This window comes from Siniperca chuatsi, linkage group LG16, assembly GCF_020085105.1.
Source record: "Siniperca chuatsi isolate FFG_IHB_CAS linkage group LG16, ASM2008510v1, whole genome shotgun sequence".
In the NCBI taxonomy this organism is placed as follows: Eukaryota; Metazoa; Chordata; class Actinopteri; order Centrarchiformes; family Sinipercidae; genus Siniperca; species Siniperca chuatsi.
Genome location: NC_058057.1, coordinates 21,500,167 through 21,519,010, shown reverse-complemented (window position 1 = coordinate 21,519,010; position 18,844 = coordinate 21,500,167). Strand labels below are relative to the sequence as shown.

Genomic DNA, 18,844 nt, shown 5'->3' with positions numbered 1-18,844 from the left:
CCTTACATTTTCTCAGTGATGTTATTTTGCAAAAAGCCTGTATGGTTAGTTAATTTTGTTTGTGTGAAATATTTTAATGTCTCCAGTAGCAATTAATGGTAAAAAATCTAATGTATTTATGATGTAAAAATGTGGAAAAAATAGGAAATAACTAAAATTGAAAGAAATACAAATCCAAACCAGAGCAAGGAAGAATTTAGTACCACAGTGACAAGCAGAAGATGAAGATGCAAGGAGAGTGATGGGAAAGCAGCAGCTCCAAATTGTTGGATAAAACTAGTCTATTGTTCATCAAGTCCAATCAAGTTCTGGAGATAACTCAAGGATAATCAAAGGATCTAAATAGTTCAGTGAGAGATCTCAGTTCTTGATTTTGCAAAACCTTTTAAAAGCACTTTTTTGCTCATTATGGGCTATTGTGTGTAGACTGATGTACTAAAAAGTAAATGAGATCAATTTCATATCACATCTATAACACAGTCTGCAAAAAGCCAAGGGATTTGAATCCAAAATGTGTCTCAGAAGGTGTGTGCTCGCCTGTTTCTGAACTGAAGCTGTCTAAGACACTAAACTTAAAGGTATTTCTAAGTCACAAGAACTTTAATAAATAGTGTTTTATTCTTGAGATTAAAATGGGAGTAAAATGGATAACTTTCACTTTTATCTTTCACTTAAGTCCAAAATTTTTATTTCAACAGTTTGATTAATACAGTCTCTGGCCACCATTTGCAGCATAGATTTATTTTGACTCCATACATGAGAAAACATTTATTTGACAAAGGTGTAAATGTCAAAGTCAACTTAACAAAAGAAGCCTGAATTCAGAAAAACTGTCAACAGAAATGACAAAGACAGAATGGGTTTGAGCAGGTTTTTATTTGATCTCTATGTACTGTTTCATTGCTAGGCTGTTGTACAGAGGTGCTCAAAGAAATCCTGAACATAATCAACTCGTATTTTCACTTTCTCAAGTTTAATCTCTCCAATCAGTGATTTTAACTCTAGCAAGTCAACCACTTCAACCAACTCAGATAAAAGCTATCAGAGATCTGTAGAAGGGCAGATCAGGTCATTAAAGTCACTGAAATGGCCTGAATAAACTTTAAATGTTAGTTTTCTACAAATCTTTGCAACAAATCAAATCTTTGAACCGTTGTGGAGGAAATATCAGTTTAATCTTCATGTGTTAGAAAGGCTTAATGCAGAGAATAAACTGAGTTAATCACATACAGTTGGGCTTTTAACAGAAACTCAAGCATAAATCATGTCAAAGCCCAGCTGACACATGGTTAAGGCCTTATGTTGGAGGTACTATAGACACGAAGAGGCCTGCTATCTACATCTACTGAATATCTTCTCTTGCAGCAGGACAAAGAGCTCTAATGTAACAATATAAATATCTGAGGTTAAACTCTGTCGTTTGCAAAAGCAGGACTTTACATCAGAATCAGTGGGTTGGCTTCAGGGTTTTTTTTCCAGGTGTGTTTATCGTCTTGGTTTCAGGTGTGTTTTGATGAATCCAGAACATTCACTTGTCAGCAGACAGTTCAGGTTGGGGCACAAATCCAACTGGGACTTTATTTGACCACACTGGAAAAACAAAGAGAAGGAGGTCAAAGATTTTCAGTGATTCTTTTATATCATGTCTTCCTTAGAAGGTAAAAAGTTTATTCAAAAAGTTCATTTTTGCTGTTTCTCTACAAATGAAAGTCAGTGAGGACAGCAGGATTTTGGGATAGCAGAAGACCAAAGAGCCTAAATGGACGAGACTGAATATATCTTTAAAATGCCTCTGTTGTTAAAGCGTTCTTTCTTGACCTTGGAAACAATAGACAAAAAAATAATAATAATCCTTTCTTTGTTCACAGATGATCTGCTGAGAAAGACTGCAAGATGTGAGGGAAAAATATGGAAAAATCCAGTTAGCCACGTGGATGACTTTGTTGCATTTCAGAAAACTTCTGAAGGTGGCAGGACTCTGTGTGGTAGCTGAAGTCTGTGGTGTAGATGGTGAAGAGGAAGGAGAGAGGACAGTCCCTGAGGGCCCCAGTGTTGCTGACCACGCTGTCTGACACACAGTGCTGCAGCCGCACATGCTGTGGTCTGCCAGTCAGGTAGTCCACAATCCAGGACACAAGGGCGTCCACCTGCATCGCTGCCAGCTTCTCTCCCAGCAGGGCAGGCCGGATGGTGTTGAAAGCACTGGAGAAGTCAAAAACATGATCCTCACCGTGCTTAAATTTAGGCGAACTGAAGGGGATCCAGGAGGGGTCTGACCATGGGCGCAGCTGTTCCAGCACTAGTCTCTCCAGGGTCTTCATTATGTGGGAGGTCAGTGCCACTGGTCTGTAGTCCTTGGAGCCACTGGGACGTGGCGTCTTCGGCACGGAACGAGGCAAGATGTCTTACTATTTTCCATTTTTCCTGAGAAGCACATCAAGCTACACTCACGGAACTCCGTCTGACTCCGGGCTAACGCCGTTAGCTCGTCCATTTTATTCGCCAGCGATCTCACGTTGCCCATTACGAGAGAAGGCAGACACGGCTTAAATCTCTTATTCTTAAGTCTCTTTTGTCTGCACCTCTCTCTTCCCTCGCCGCTTCGTTCCACCTCTGCATCCTCGGTGTGTCCTCCTCCAGATCTCAGTGGGGACATCGGTTGTCCTGGGCGCCATGCTGCCCGGCTTCAGCGCGATCAGCTGTTCCCTGGTGTAAACAATGCGGCCAAACAGCTGATCTGCAGCGGTGCCCGACCGAGTAGCAGAAGAAGAAATTCCACGGCGAAAAAAGTACAAAAACACTTTCTACCCTCATTTTCGCAAAGAGCGTAGTTTAAATTACACTTACACACAAGTTACAAAAGTTTGGAAGAAAAAGTAAAGTTAAAAGTTGGAAAAAGTAAGACGACGAGACGGAGCTACAGCAACAGGCAGCATGCGGGCTGGCGCATGCGCACTAATTTATAGTATAAAATATGGAAAAATCCAGTACGTGGATTTTTTAAATTTCCTGTTACTATTTTCCATTTTTCCAGAGAGGGGGTCTGGGAAAATCCTGAAGGGGGGGGGGGATTTTGACAACTGAGATTTCAAATCTAAAATTCAAACCACAAAACGTTCTCAAATAATTTACTGAAGTAAAAGTAGCACAGGGGAGAACTACCCCATTACATGTCCTGCATTCAGAATTTCTAAAAAATATTCATGTACTAAGTAATTAGTAACTACAGTGATCGTAGAAATGTAATCGTAATATTTCCCTCTGAAATGTTGTGGATTAAAAGCAGAAAGTCACTCAAAATGGAAATACTCAAGTAAAGAACCACTACCTCAAATCTGTACTAAAGAACTTAAGTACAGTATAGTAAATCTGCTCAGTTACTTTTTTCCAAAGCCATTAGTATTATCTAGAGAATGAATAAATTCTAGCAGCTCTGAAACTTTCTAGGTAACCTTGAGGAAATGTAGCAGCTCAATGGAGACACATAAACAAGTAACAAGAAAACATACCAAACATTTGATGGTTTCAGCTTTATAAATGCTTAAAGCAATAGTTAGACATTTTGGAAAATATACTTATTCGCTTTCTCACAACGTGTGTGTGTGTGTGTTATATGAAGCTCCAGCTAGCTTAGCTTAGCATAGAGACTGGAAAGCTGTTGCCAGGCAACCAGCAGAGATTCCTGAAGGTTACTGATTCCAGCCAAGATACACGTCAAATACATTTTTCCCAAAGATGGTTTCTGTCATTTTAGGTAGTTCTTATCACGCTTATGTATGTTCAAGTGTTCATTTTTTCTGATAAGTTTTAATTAGTTATTTAATGCTATAAAAATGGGGTTTCATGTCATGATTGACAGCTGTGCTCTGCTCACGAGTCGGCCGGGTGTATGGGCGGGACCTCGATACCGCAGCTCCAACCCAGATCACTACTGCACAGACTCTGGCTCCAAATGACGTCACCAATGCAAGATGGCAGCGCCTGTATCTGGGATATTTTGGTTCATTTTTGTACAGTGGGAGGAAGTGGAGACACGTCGTCCATCTTTATATCCAGTCTAGGGTCCTGACCAAGAAATAGTGAAACAAATAACACCCCCCTATCCAGGCTGGCTTTTGCCCCCTGTTTCCAGTCTCTATGCTAAGCTAAGCTAACCAGCTGCTGGCTGTAGCTTCATCTTTACCATACGCACATGAGTGGTATCAATCTTCTCATCTAACTCTCTGCAAGAAAGCGAATAAGTATAACCCGAAAAACTATCCCTTTAAATTTGGTTATTATTTCCCCTGCTCGGCACTCACATGCTGGATTCCTTGTAGCGGTCCAGAGCCTCCTGGGCCACCACCTCAGAGAACTTGGGGTCGGTCCAGGGGATGTCACCCGGCACGCTGATGTTCATAGGTGGAGAGTCGAAGAGCTGCACAGACACGTTCGTTTCTCCAGGCTGCTTCTTCTCCTCACCTGGCTTCTCCTCAGTGTCCCTGCAGATCACCTGCAGCACAGGGAGGGTTTCATCTGAACAGTTTTCCAGCAAACAGCCTAAGCATATCTGCATTTCCATATAGACAATACTATTATACTGCGCACATGCAAATATAGTGGGCAGATACTGGCTCCAATTTTGGTCATTTTGATCTTTTCACTTCAGTTATATTATTGCTGTACACCTACAAAAAGTAAAACTCTCAACCCTTATAGCTTTTAAGTACTTATTAATAGCATAAAAACCAACTTGCAAGGTGTTTGTCAAGCTGAAAGTAGGGTTTATGGTGGCTTTTATTGTATCCCAAAAGAGACAGAGTCATGGATTAAAGGAATTGTTGCGAAGAAAACAGACAATTCACAAAAACATGAAAATGGTTAAAATACAAGAATGTTTGCTTTAAATTTAAAGTTCATCTTGAAAGTTGACTTTTTTTGGGGAGATTTCAAGTTCTCATATTTTTCACATTTTTCATTATGCGGATCCTCCACAAATTTAGGATATTTCTTCAGCTGCAGCTTGTTAGAAATTAATATTTTGTTCATTTAAAATGTCCATAACTGACTACACAACTAACATGAAATAAAAGCAGGTCACAAGTAAAAAACATGTCACAAGTAATTTGATAATGACATTTTGATTTTGGCTACAAATTGCACCCTTAATACCGTGCGTTTTATATTTCCTTTATTTGCTGTATTCCTATATGTACTGTATGTTTCCAGCTTCCCCAGAGCACTCATTACAGTCTCTAACCAACACAGCCAGATGGAGAAAGACACAGTGAATGAACAGATTAATGCAGCGAGCAGGTCTACATACCGTCTGAACCCGGAAGATGTTGTCCTTGGTGTTGGTGTCGTTTGCCAGAGACGACACCCAGCCGAACTGTGTGTTGAGCATGTCCAGGATGGAGGAGGTGTTAAACATCTGCTCCTCCAACCTCTTCAGGAGGCTGTTGTACTGCTGAGTGAAACGCTCAGCCATGGCCAACGCCTCCTCCAGCTCTTCCTTCAGTGGGCCCTCCAGAGGTTTCTTACCGGAGCAGTCTGGGAAGGAAACAGGTAACAGAAGAACATCATCATGGAGCTTGAGTCAAGTTAGAAAAATCACTTTACTGACTACACTGGGCTTACATTGATTAGAAGAGGACGTTACATTTGTTTAATTGCATGATTTTTTATGTAGTTTGGCATTTTGATCCCTGATTATATCACCTCTGACCAAAGACTTTCACTGTGGTGTATTTAAAGCGACTATAATCGTTATTTTTATAACGACAATGTAGCAACTGACAATATGAAAACAATGTGACAATGTGAAAGGTGTTGCTGGTAATGATGAACCTACAGAGAATTATCACCCTAATCTGCAGCTCTGCTCGGCTAGTGAGTTTCAGCTCATTGTTTTGCTGTCCGGCTGCAACGTTACTGTTTTGGTTGACTCTCACCGCTCACATAGCGTCGTTTTGGTTGCAGCAGGCAGCTGTAGACTACTTGCTCAGCACCAAACGACAGAAAGACACAGTTGGCAACTAGCTGGTGAACATAGTGGAGCATTTAGCAGCTAAAGAGAGAGATATTTCCCTCAGGAGTTGGTGGAGAGCAAAAGCAGAGCTAAAAGAGAGAGAATATTGGACTTACATTCATCATGTGTTAATATTTATAAAATTGAAAACAGCCTCCAATGACATTGAAATTCTTGGGGTAAGCACTGTTTACTTCAATGGCGGTGAGTTTGAAAAAATGCTTGTTGAGGAGCGCCCAGGTGGCTCAGGGGGGAAAAGGCGCCAACCATGTCTGGTCGGGGACCTTTGTTGCATGTTGATCCTCATCTCTCTCTCCCTTCCTGTTTCTTTCTACTGTCGTCTATCAAATAAAGGTATAAAGTGCCATTAAACAAAATAAATATGTTTTGTTGTCATAGTGGGAAAAGGGTAGGTCCTCTGATTTTTCTGATTATTCAAAAGTATGGACGACACCCATTGTAACAGTCCTTCTATATAAGGCGCCATGCCCCGCCAAAATAAAGCACACCTCCATATTTTTACTAAACATAATATTAAGCTTGTGTGCCATCGTACAGCAAAGGCCACATATTTAATGAGTGAGGTGAAAGAACATCATCTTGTAACTAAACTGATAATGAGATGAGGATGTGTTTGATTCAGTTCAGCTAGTGATTGAGTGATCGATCATAACATTATGTTCGCTTTGCTGTAATTAATCTGTGTTTCTGCTGCATAATATTATCTAAAATCTAAAGGTAGATTTTAGGCAATAGTGTTTATACCAACTAGCTGAAGCATCCCTCTGAATGCGAAATCAATATGAACCTCTTTGTATTTCCCAAATGTCTCAATGTAGGTGATTCGTTATTTGATGTCTGGGGAACAAAAACATCATCAACACAAAGGAATGGATTAATTAAATTACACTCACTCTGCATCCGCTGCCATTCATTTAAAGCCCTTCCTGTTCCCAACATTATCATGAATACTAATTGTGTTGCTCTAATAAAAACATCTCCGGATCATCATTCAGGTCTCCATATCCTGTTTTCTGCAGGAGGAGGCTGCATCAAAGAACACAGCCGGACCTCACTACACCCACTTAACCTTTTGAATGGTAATTATTAGTTGTTTTATGAGATCTTAAATAATGTATTTCATTATTAAGGATGTTGTCCATATTTTATTTTTATTTAATGTATTTTCCCTCAGTATTGCTCGTTATTTGTTTCTTTTTGCTGCCTATATGTTACACATTTTTTAACTTATTAACTTTCTAACTTTTGTTTCAAAGTTTGTATCATTCTCATTGTCTCTATTATTATACCTTCTTGTATCCATGTTTACATTTTGGACTAATACTATTGGTCACAACATCAAAGAATGAATAAAACACTTCACCAGAGAGTTATCTTACCAATATGCTGAATGTCTTTGCATTTCTGACACTCGTCACGGAACTTGAGGCAGCCGGCTGAGTTGCGGCGAATCTCTCTGCAGGTCATCCTGCCGTTGCCAAAAGGTTCGGTGATGACCACGTCCTCATTTATGCTGCCGTCTGCGACAAGACACAAACACACAGTTTGGAAAATGTTGGGGGGGGGGTTTCAATTCACAACCTAGTGTTCATTCTAGGTTTACATGTATGGTTTGAAACTAACTAAAAAACTCTGCAGGGATCACTCACAAATCCACTTGTTTCCAATCTTAAACTCAAATTCTCTGATTGTAATTTGATTTCTGGTCACATGACTACAAATGTGAATACACGTATGAGGAGCCCAGCCTGGTGCAGATGAGTGAAGCTGACAGAGCAACAATATAAAGCTGTTGTTAATACTCTCTTAACATTAGAACCAGTTGTGTCCCACAAAAGTCGGTTCCCAACGTTTTTCCTTACAGGACCACGGTTTCACTTTAACTTTACTAAATAAATAAAGATATATACTTTAAAAAAAAAAAATTCTTACACCCCTTACAATTAAGAGGGCCTCGCGACCCCTCCGTGAAGCTTTGATTATGCCTAGTAGGGGTTGGGACCCCTAGGTTGGGAACCAGTCTAGAAGCCTGCAGGTCAGTTTTCTGGCAATGACTGGGAATATGCACGCATGTAAACAAAATAACATTACACTTCATTAATTTGCAGTACAATGTGTATTTGTCCATCATATCTTGTGAGTTTTAACTAGTACATTTTGACTTTAATGGGAAAGATTTTTCATACAGTTCCCCTTGTCACATAAGATGTGCAGTTTTTCTACCGATGCATCTACATTTTGGATACAGGTGGTTTTGGCCTCTTTTAAGCTTTTTTTTGTTCTTTCACATTGCTTTGAAAACTCACATACCACAGTATGTAGCTGATACAGTAAATGCTGTTAACAGACATTTTAAATTGGACTAACTTTGAAGTGTTAGTGTTAGTGTGCAAGTTATTTTGTTATTATTTCCTGCGTATGAAAAATATCTTTTAGACTGAAATGTGCAGTTTTATCACAATAAACAATCAAAAGATAATGAAAATAGACTGGTATGCACTTTGACACCTGAAAAAAAGGTCACAGTAGATTAATCTACAGTAGATTGATTTTTTTCCCCATGTTTCAATCTTGTGTGAATCCAGTTCTATTTGCTATCAGCCAAACTTCCTGCAAACTCCAAAAAGCTTTCTGAATACTGAGTAAAAAGTAAACAGGGCATCTATAGTTGTGATTTAAGTAGGATATGTCAGAAAACGTACCCTCATTAGGAGGTGTGTCTGTGTCGATGTCCATCATGGATCCCATTGAACTGAATAAGTTCCTGCTCATGCCCATCATGGGCGAGAACAAACTCTGGAAGCCGTGCAAAGGATCGTGGAATAGAGAGCGAATGCTTCTGCTATGGCGAGTGTACCGTCCCAGGAAATTGGGAAGGAAGAACACTGGAGGGTTGTAGTGCACATCGGCCACCTGAGGAACATCAACAACACAGAGTTGATGTTGTACCTGTTAACCTCTTTGTTCTGTGAGTGTGCTGTTGTATCCATATCACTTTTGTTGGCTCATACAAATACTTGATTGTGATTCAAGACCCATAATCAGGACGCACCCTAGTTTTGTTCTGAGATTCATCTCTAAAACTACCGGCCATCTCTTCTCTAATTTAAATCTCGCATTTATGGTACATTATTCAATGAATTAATACAATTTTTCTTTTGGCCACTTGGAGGGCAGCAGAACAAGCTGTAAACACTACTACTGAGGTACATGTACTTTACTTGAGTATTTATTTTGACAGCTGTAGTTAGTAGTTACTTTGCAGAGTCAGATTATTACTACAAAATATAATTCAACTAATAAATCATGATGCATTATTATTGATTAAGCTACCCAGCAGTACATAAAGTAGTTAAAATATGCCCTCCTTTACCAGCTGCAACATTAGTGATGGTTACACCTTAATTGCATCGCTAATTATAAATAATAATAAAATATGCATTTTTCTGAAATTGGCCAGTCTGCATAATGAGTACTTTTACTTTTGGTACTTTAAGTATATTTTAATGCTAACACTTTTACATAAGTAAAGTTTTGAATGCAGGACTTTTACTCCTCAGTATTTCTACACTGTGGTATTGCTACTTTTAATTAAGTAAAAGATCTGAGTACTTCTTCCACCACTACTTGTTATGATCTGCAAACAGCATTGAAGGTAGACAATTTTATTCTGTACAGAGATTTAAAAGCTTTATTATCAGATCAGACTTGCCACTTGAATAATTTACATTTCTTTAACCGTTGCCATAGTTTATTATGTGCTGATTGTCTCTGCTGAAGGACTGACTGGAAATTGTTTTCTCTGTTCTCAGGTCTTGCTTGAAAAAGAGATCTCAAAGTAAATGAGATGATCTGATTATGTCTACCAGAACATCTGTTTTCTCAGTGTATATTACTACTTAATATTAAAGTTATTGTCTAGAAAATGCAGTCATTGGCCAGCCTTAGCAGGTACAGTAATACATCCATCACTCAGATATATATGTATAGAAGCAAATATGCATCTCTGTGTCCAGTGTTTATATCTATGGTCTAACAGGTAAACAGTACCTTCATACTGTCTGTAAATATGTTCTCCACACCATCAGCCATCACTGTGTATTTTTCCTCCAGGTTCTTGAATTCTGTCGTCTGTCGTTGTCCCTCCTGCTCCAGGACATCTATCTTCTTCCCGTTGATCCAGATGGAGAAGGGAGACGTTCTGTTTAGCACGTCCTCCAGCTGCAGATAAAAGGAGAACATTTGATTTCAAATCAAACCTTAATTATTTATACTTTTCAGCTTACTATCTTATCAGGAGAGTGAAGAAGAGAGAGACAGGGAATGGGAAAGAGTGTTGAAGTACCAATGTTGCCAGAGTATTTGTGCCATGCAGTATCATTAAATTTGACACTTTACATGTCACTGAAATTCCATTAATCAATTGATTGTTTGGTTTGTAAAAATTCTGGAAATGGTGAGAAATGCAGTCACAATGACCCAGAGCCCAAAGTGACACCTTCACAATGTTTGTTTTGTCCAACCAACAGTCCAAACCAAAAACTATGAACATAAATAAACAAAAATTATTACAATTATTAAAAGGAAAAGCAGCAAATCTTCACATGTGAGAAGCAGGAAATATTTATATATTTATATATAAAATATTTTTGCATGAAAAACGTTTATCAAAATAGTTGCCAATTAATTTTCTGTCAATCGATTAATCAACTAATAATTTCAGCTCTACTTTTCATGTTTTGTGTGCAAAAATCTTAATTTGTAAAGTAGCTAGTAACTAAAGTGATAAAAAAAAATTGTGGAGTAGAAGTAAAAAGTGCCACGAGAAGAAAATACTCAAGTGAAGTATTTCAAATTTGCACTTAAGTACAGTACTTTAGTAAATGTACTTAGTCACATTCAACCACTGATCATAATTAACATTATTTGTGCTAGAAGAAAAGTTGCATTACAGTCACTTTAGTTTAAGAGGTTCCTATAAAGAACCAGCAGTATTGATTGGTTCTCAAAGCAACATGTAATCAATGAAACTGCATTATATCCTTTATAAAATGGCCCTGACCAGCTAATATCTGGATTATAATCAAAGGCTGATATCAGCCCCATATATATAATCTATATGTGTGTGTATGTGTGATGGTCTGACCTGGCGTCCCACCAGTCCAGATCCACTGCTACATGTTCGGGAGTAGTATTTAATGCAGGTGTTCTTCAGACAAGGCTTACACTCCTCCCACAGAGCCTTCATGGTCTCATTGCAGACCTCCTCCTCCTGCTCGAGCTTGGCTTCCATCTCCTGAGCTGCACGCATCGCTTTCTGCAGTGAAACACAAACAATATTACAACAATATAAGTTATTTTAGTGGGATCATTAGAACGTAGAGGCCATTGCTAATTATTATCGTGGCATCACGTTTCCTAGGGATCAAATGTTAGTAGAACAGAACAAAATGATTGTAAGATAATTAAATATATTTTGCTTTAATGTGTTAGAAGATTGCTTTTAATATAGTCCAAACTCACTGTTTTACTACTTGATAATATCCTATATCAGAGTTAACATATAAACTCAAAGTCAATCATTGCTATGCATTGAAACTCCATACACTTTCATTTTAAACCTATTAGTTCAGGGATCAAACTAAGGATCATTATATCTTCCAAAAAAATTCAACATATGTTACCCAAGCCACATGTAACATCAATAAAGTTGTGTATATTTTTCTTAATTCCTTGTGAATATATCATTGCAGTAACTCACAAGAATCTCAGAAAAAGATATGAAAACAATTTATATAACTATTGATTTAATCTGTTTTATGAACGGTGAGAAAATATGTTTTTTAATTAGTTGATTATTATTTGAAATGTCTGACTGACCAATAGGTTTTCCATTTAAAATTTTCACTTGCTAAAATAAAAGATATAACACTGGGTTCTTCCAGTTGCTTTAAAGGAGGTATACACCACTGGATGTAGTACTTGGCAACTTTACAGTTTTACTCTGCTTTGCCAAAAAAGCATATTAACTCTTCTACAATCAGTAGACAACTCTACTGGGACAAATTACGCCTATTTTTCCCCCCAGTGGATCATATCTTAACACCTACTGTATCTATGTATGAAAAAGTTATTTTTAATCCATATATATTAGGAAATTCTATAATATAAAGAAACACTGTCTCATTCTGGCATCAGTGCTGATATCTGACTGAATCATGTTTCTACCTCCTTCTGCTCCTTGGTCTTCTCCAGGGAATCCAAAACCTTCTTGTGGTCCTCTGAAGATTTCTGCATCACACTCTGCATCTCCTTCACTCCGTTAATGGCATTTTCAATCTGTTTATCCAGATACTTCTCTCCCTTGAGTGAGATCTCTGTAAAAAGAAAAGTATCACATATTCACTGCAGGTGTGGATTCCTGTAACAGGCTCCTGCATTTCTGCCCTATGTGACCAAACTGATTATTGTTCCATTACAAAGTAAATTATAAAATATATGAGGGGTTTGTTTAAGTTTATTTCTATTTAATATTATTTATAAAAAAATGTTTTCTGTTCTGCACCCCCTGATACTGCCAAAATCCCCTAATTTCCATTTTAGGCATTTTCATTAAAACATTAATGTAATAATCATTCTAGATCACTTTTGGTTATTTCTCTTAAATTTTGCAAAAGCTTTAGCAATTTCCAAGAGGGTGAGTTGGTTTTAAAGGACCAGTTCACCCAAATTACAATTTCTTAATTACCTCTCTAGCATTTAAAATACTGTAACTTTATTCTTTATTTGTCCAGGCTTTTGGATAGTTGTCTCTGAGATTTCTGCTGCCACTACAATATAATGAAGGTAAATGGTATTTCATTCAAAAAAATGCATTTAAAAGTTCCAACAGCAGCTTGTTTTTGAAGACACAAGGTGCTGGTTACTCTGGATAATCCACAGACTTCACTTTGTACAGTTTTCTAATAAAATAATAACAAAAATGAAAATGTACAAACACAAAAAGTATTGTTTTGTAATTTGGGTGAACTTAAAGTTTTCTAATGCGTGTGCAGTGAAACTTACGGGTAAGATCTTCTTTTGATGGAGGAAGGATACAGTTGACTGAGGCCAGAAGAAGGGCCACCACAGCCAAAGACTTCGACCCCTTCTTCTTCATCATCATCATCATCATTAACATCCTCTCTGACTCTCACAGGGCCAGCAGTCAATGATGAGGAAAAAAAAACCCTGAAAAAAAACCCCAGGTTCAGTCTACACTCCCCTGTTGTAAATTTGTTGTAATGCCCCTCCACGTCCACTAGAGGGCGACACAAGCTGTGAAAAAAAAAACAGACAGAGACCTACGCAGTAGAAAATGACCATGCTTGCTCAGCAGTTTTCCACCCTTACACCATAACATAAAAGTAACCGCACTGATCAATACTACTAAATAATTCAAAATCGTGCCTGCTGAATGGATCATTTCCCTCGTCTCCAGTTTCGTTCACTAAACCATTAGCAAGGACATTGTCACCAAACTGACCTCAGATCAGTGTTTCCTGTGACTTTGACCAACTGTGCCTTTCAAAAGTATTATATAAAGAGAACAGCAGGCCCTTTCTCTGTTTAGCCATTTTTTCTCTGACGTGTGCTTGGTCAGCTGCCCGTATCTTCAACTTTGACAGCTTCAACAGAGAGAGACTGTAGCACACAAGATAAAGACAGAGGGAGAAAGTCATCAGACAGATGGACTGGCCTTCCCTCCTCTCTGTGCAGCTTTTCCCAGCCAGAATAAATCTCTCTCTGTGAGTCTACTCTCTGTTGATTATTTCTGCAGCCAGACATAATCCTCCCTTTTCCTCTAAATTCACAGCACAGCATCTAAATGCACCAATCTATCTGCCACTGTCAAGCAAAGCAATGACATGATTGTAATGTGCAAAAGGAAGTTGGCCAGCCATGAAAAGGAGAATGGTGAATAACAATTAGCATACATTAAACACTATGGACAAAGTTAAAAGTCTCATTCTAAAACCATGGGTATTCCAAGCCTCCACTCTTGCCTTGGTTCAGGCTTTCCACTAGATTTGGGGACCTGGCTGCAGGGATTTGCTCCCATTCAGCCACAAGAGCATTAGTGAGGTCGGCCACTGATGTTTGCCGATAAGTCCTGGCTCGCAGATGGGGTGAAGGTCAGGGCTCTGTGCAGGCCAGTCAATGTCTTCTCAAAAAACCATTTCTTTATAGACCTAGCTTTGTCCACGGGGGCACAAAGTGAGCATAAAGTACAATAACTGATCAATAACTGAACAAGCTATATCCACATTATCAATGGAGTCCACCTGGTGACTGTAAGTCCAGTATTCATACTTCTTTCAGCTCTGTTTTTGGTCTCTACCAGCTCCTGAAAGAAATATCTGGCTCTTTAGCTGCTAAATGCTCCACTATGTTCACCAGCTAGTCGCTAACTTTGTCTGTCGTTTGATGCTGGGCAGGTAGCGGGCAGTGGGTTTATCAGAGCTTTTTAGCTGAAAACAGCTGCCTGCTGCTGCTGGAAACAATACTGATGAGAGCCTTGAGACTGAACCAAAACACTAAACTTGCTGGCCGGAAAACAAAAACAATGAGCTGAAAGATGCTAAAACACTCTGTAAAGCTGAGGGGAACTGCACTCAGGTGATGATTCTCTTTGGGTTCATGACCATGAGCGACACCTTTCACATTACACATAATTGTTTAATCAATTGTTAATATACAAAATATTGATTATAGCAGCTGGACAGGAGTGTCCACATACTTTTGGCCATGTAAGGTAAGTTATGCTTTAGTGGGTCATTATATTATCCAAGCTAAGAGGATAAAGTTGTTTGCTGTGTTTACTATCTGATGTTAAATATAAAATGTCATGAAAACATCTTGTTCGTCAGCACTTGTCCGTCCCCTGCACAGTGATGTTTGTGCAGTCGCCCACCATCTCCTGTTCCTATGGAAACAAGTGCAGCATGCATAGCATGTTGTTTTTGCATCATATTTGGTATAAAGCTGTCCAATCAACACAAAAAGATTTTTTTATTATTTTACATTTATTTGTTATTTGACCTCTTAATATACAATTTCCCACTGTTTCCCATCTTATTCCACACTGTCTGACAGTATCACACAAGAAATTGGGTTTGAATAATGGGATTTTTGCACCTTTGAGATAAAGCTAGTAGCAACTATTATTCAGCGTTTCTGGTGTCAGTTCGGTGTACTGATGATATAAAATCTCTGAATCACTGTGCTTTTAATCAGCAGTAAAAAACAGGAAAAAATGTCACCAACTGTTCCAAACCCAGCAGGACTGGACGCCCACCCGGGGGCTAAAAAAAAGTCCCACTTTCTCCTCTCTATGTGAGCTCATGTGTTCACGAGTTTCACACGTACAGTGCAGCAAACTGCAGCCGATTACACAATGAGGTCATTATCCATGAACAATAAAGCTCTTGCTTAATTACAGCATGCCAGTTACTGGAAGGTTTGTAAACAGGGACTGACTAGTCACAGCGAGACCTTTATTGAGAAAAAACCCCAGAATGAGTAGACCTTGATGTGCAGAGAGGGGGAAAATGAGCAACGCATAAGAGGACAGAAAAAAACAGACAAAGCCAGAGAGCGTCAAACAGAGAAAGGTTGACAGAGACAAAGTTAAACAAACAGAAAGGAAAGAAAGGAGAAATAATTTACAATGCAGAGGTCGAGCTACATTATTTGCTGAATAGCAGCTGCAGGATCTTGGTTACACAAGTGAAAGAATGCAAACCGACCAACCGTCCTCCAGTCCAGATGTTGCCTGCAAGGCCTTCCAGAAAGTTTTTTCAGGCAAACACATCTGCATCAGATGCTGTGTAGGAGTGTTTTCTTTGAGTCCATATCTAAAGCTATACATAGACATCACTGTATAACAATACTATATTACTATTATATTGTTATTATTGTATTTTTATATTATATACTATATCATATTTTCTTCCATTTCTGTACAGTATTTTCATATTATTCATTGTAATATTAGTGTATAGTGTGTGTATATTATACATACTGCAATATATAACACTATATGTTATATTTATATTTAGTCATTTTTAAGCAAAAATGCCAAAACACTGATTCTAGATTCTGCCCTGGTTCCAAATGTGAATACTTGTCTTTGGTTTCTTTGGTTTCTTTTGGTTTTATGATAATAAATTGAATATCTTTGGGTTTGGGATGGCTGGTCAAACAAAACGAGCTATTTGAAGACGTCCCCTACCTGTATCTGTGCTGCTGTAACATATGTATTTCCCTCCAGGGATCAGTATAGTCTTATCCTGTCTTATCTTTTTGAACTGCCATGTCTAAAATATCTGTTGTAGCAACACTTATACATCAGCTGATAACTGCAGGTTGCTGCTATTGATTAACTCTGCTTCTGTCTCATTATCTCTCTTTTAGAAGCTCAAACCTGCACAAACAGACTTTCCCAGTGCCAGAATAAGAAGGAACAATCAACTAATCTGGATCATCTGGGCTCCATTTACAACAAATGGGACACTGGCACATGTGGCCTCATTTTAAGTGTTTGGGGACCCAAAGGATTCCCTTGTCATATGATTTGGGAGAAATTAAGGTCATTTCTAAAGTAGAAAATATACCAAAAAAAGAAAAGAAAAAGTAATTTGGGTTTTTTTTTAAACTGTCAATATTGCCAAATAGCTATTCTACAGTATATGTAAATTTGGAAGATTATTAGAATATTACATGCAAATGCCTTTAAAATCCATCCTGCATGTATTCCTTCACTCAGCACTTTTAACAGTTCATCGTCAAATAGCATGTTTATACGCTGGGTGTGCCTAGGTTTATAGCCTAAAGATTATTAAAGTGAACCAACCACAATATGATGTCATGTACCCTAATCCAGTTGTTTTGATCCAAAGATGGAGGTCACACCCATGAGTAAGCAATACAAACAGCAGCCATGAAGTCAGCATTTCGGAACAAAAACAACTGAAGGGAACAAAATTGAAATTAAAAAAATCAATCATTATGCTGCCGAATTAAAGTTAGAAATGTTCACAATCTGACACTTAATAAGCTAAACCTGGAGAATGGAGCTAATGTTTTGAACTCTATTCTATTCTAATTTATCATAATAACACTGTTATCATTGCTTGTATGTAAAGAGACAAGTTTCCTCTGAGCATCACCGAGCTGCAGACTCTGAAATAAAAAATAAATAATAGCCCCTCTGACTCACCTCTGTTTTCCTGAGACTCCAGACAGTGTGAAGCTGCTTCAGTCTCCCTGCTGCTCGTATTTATAGCACCGTATAACGGGGACGGTGCAGACATGTGATTCATCTGACCAAACTGCTGCCCGCCACCGCTACTGTCAAGCTACATCAACACAAACGCTAATTTCCTGTATTACAGTTCAAAATAAATCGTTCTCATGAATGTTTCTTTCAAAGTTTGGACAAAAACTGCCATATAGGGGAAACACAACTGTGTTTTCTCATGTGATGTATAGCTATATGAAAATTTCAAGTGGCATCTAATAGCTTGTAAAGTTATCAAAGGAATAGTAATAGCTTCTCCTATGCCCATCTGCACTGTGGGTTAAATATGAAGCATAAAGTTAGCTAGCTACATTCAGCAGCGGGTTAGCTTAGCTTTGCATCAGGACTGGAAATGGGTAGAAACAGCTAGCCTAGCTGGTAACAAAAGCAGCCTACTAGCACTTTTAAAGTTGGCTAATGAACACATTATATCTTGTTTGTTGAATCTGTACAAAACCCTGAAGTGTAGAAATTCGCCCTTTTATGAGCCAGACTAGCTAGCTAAATCTTTTGCTCTGAGTAGTTGCCAGGCAACCAGAGGGGAATCCAGGAAGTCACTGCGCCAAGAAACAGAATCAGCTTCACTGGCGTGTGTACACGTGCACATACAAGGAATTTGACTCCTATTTGAATATTTAATTTAATTTAAGCAAGTGGGGCTGACTTGTAGAGAGAGAAAAGAATAGTCAAATTCAGAAAGAAGTCAAAAAAACAAAAAAAGAAAGGGAAAAGTCTTTCCAGAACATTCAGATAGTTTCATAAAGTAAATAGGCCTACAAGCTCAGTTTATGCGACATATTAATTAATAATATCTATGTATGAAATAACAGTTGTATTAACATTTTTAATATGTTGATGACTGTAAATCACAAAGAAAAAGATGTCTGCTATAGAAATTAAAACACTGTCAAGGGGAAAAAAGAAATGTAAATCATAGAGAGCTGTATTTTAATATTTCACTTTCCAGGATGGTGGCACCTTGGGGGCATTGTAGTTACTTAATTTACTTTTTTCTTATTTCTATTACATGTTGTTATGAATAAGCTTGTCAGACAAGATCTTGTGTTTAAATTTCACATCTCTTATGTAAAACATTGATGATCAAACAAAGCCTCACAAGGAATTTTAAAAACAGAAGTCCCCTTCTTTCCAATCTTGCATATTATATTAAGAACTGGTAAAGGATTTCCCATAACCTGGATATGAATTTACAACAGCCCAAATAGTAAAACACAACATCTAAGTGCTTTCTGCAAGTGATAAGACTCCACATGATGTTTTTTTTTTAGAAAGTAACTGTGTAGACTACAAAAACATTGCCAGTATGTCATTAATTTCTTAACTAATTGATCACATCATTATAAAAATAGTGAAATTGTGTACTAAGATGATGTAATGTAATGTAATGTCTGTGCCAGTTTCACACAATGGTATGTATTGTATATTATTGTAATGTATGTTATCTTATTTTG

General features: G+C 38.1%; 1 protein-coding gene across 1 annotated transcript; it reads right to left on the bottom strand.

Moving 5' to 3' along the window:
- Positions 1–857: 857 nt before the first annotated feature.
- Positions 858–17,438, bottom strand: clu (clusterin). Its single transcript, XM_044169304.1, has 10 exons — positions 17,292–17,438; positions 13,097–13,261; positions 12,260–12,408; positions 11,178–11,348; positions 10,082–10,252; positions 8,734–8,944; positions 7,411–7,551; positions 5,306–5,532; positions 4,302–4,492; positions 858–1,590 (listed from the first exon to the last, which is right to left on the bottom strand). Exons 2-10 carry the CDS (start codon positions 13,209–13,211, stop codon positions 1,578–1,580), a joined length of 1,389 nt encoding a protein of 462 aa, XP_044025239.1. The 5' UTR covers positions 13,212–13,261; positions 17,292–17,438; the 3' UTR covers positions 858–1,577.
- Between the last annotated feature and the right edge of the window lie 1,406 nt (positions 17,439–18,844).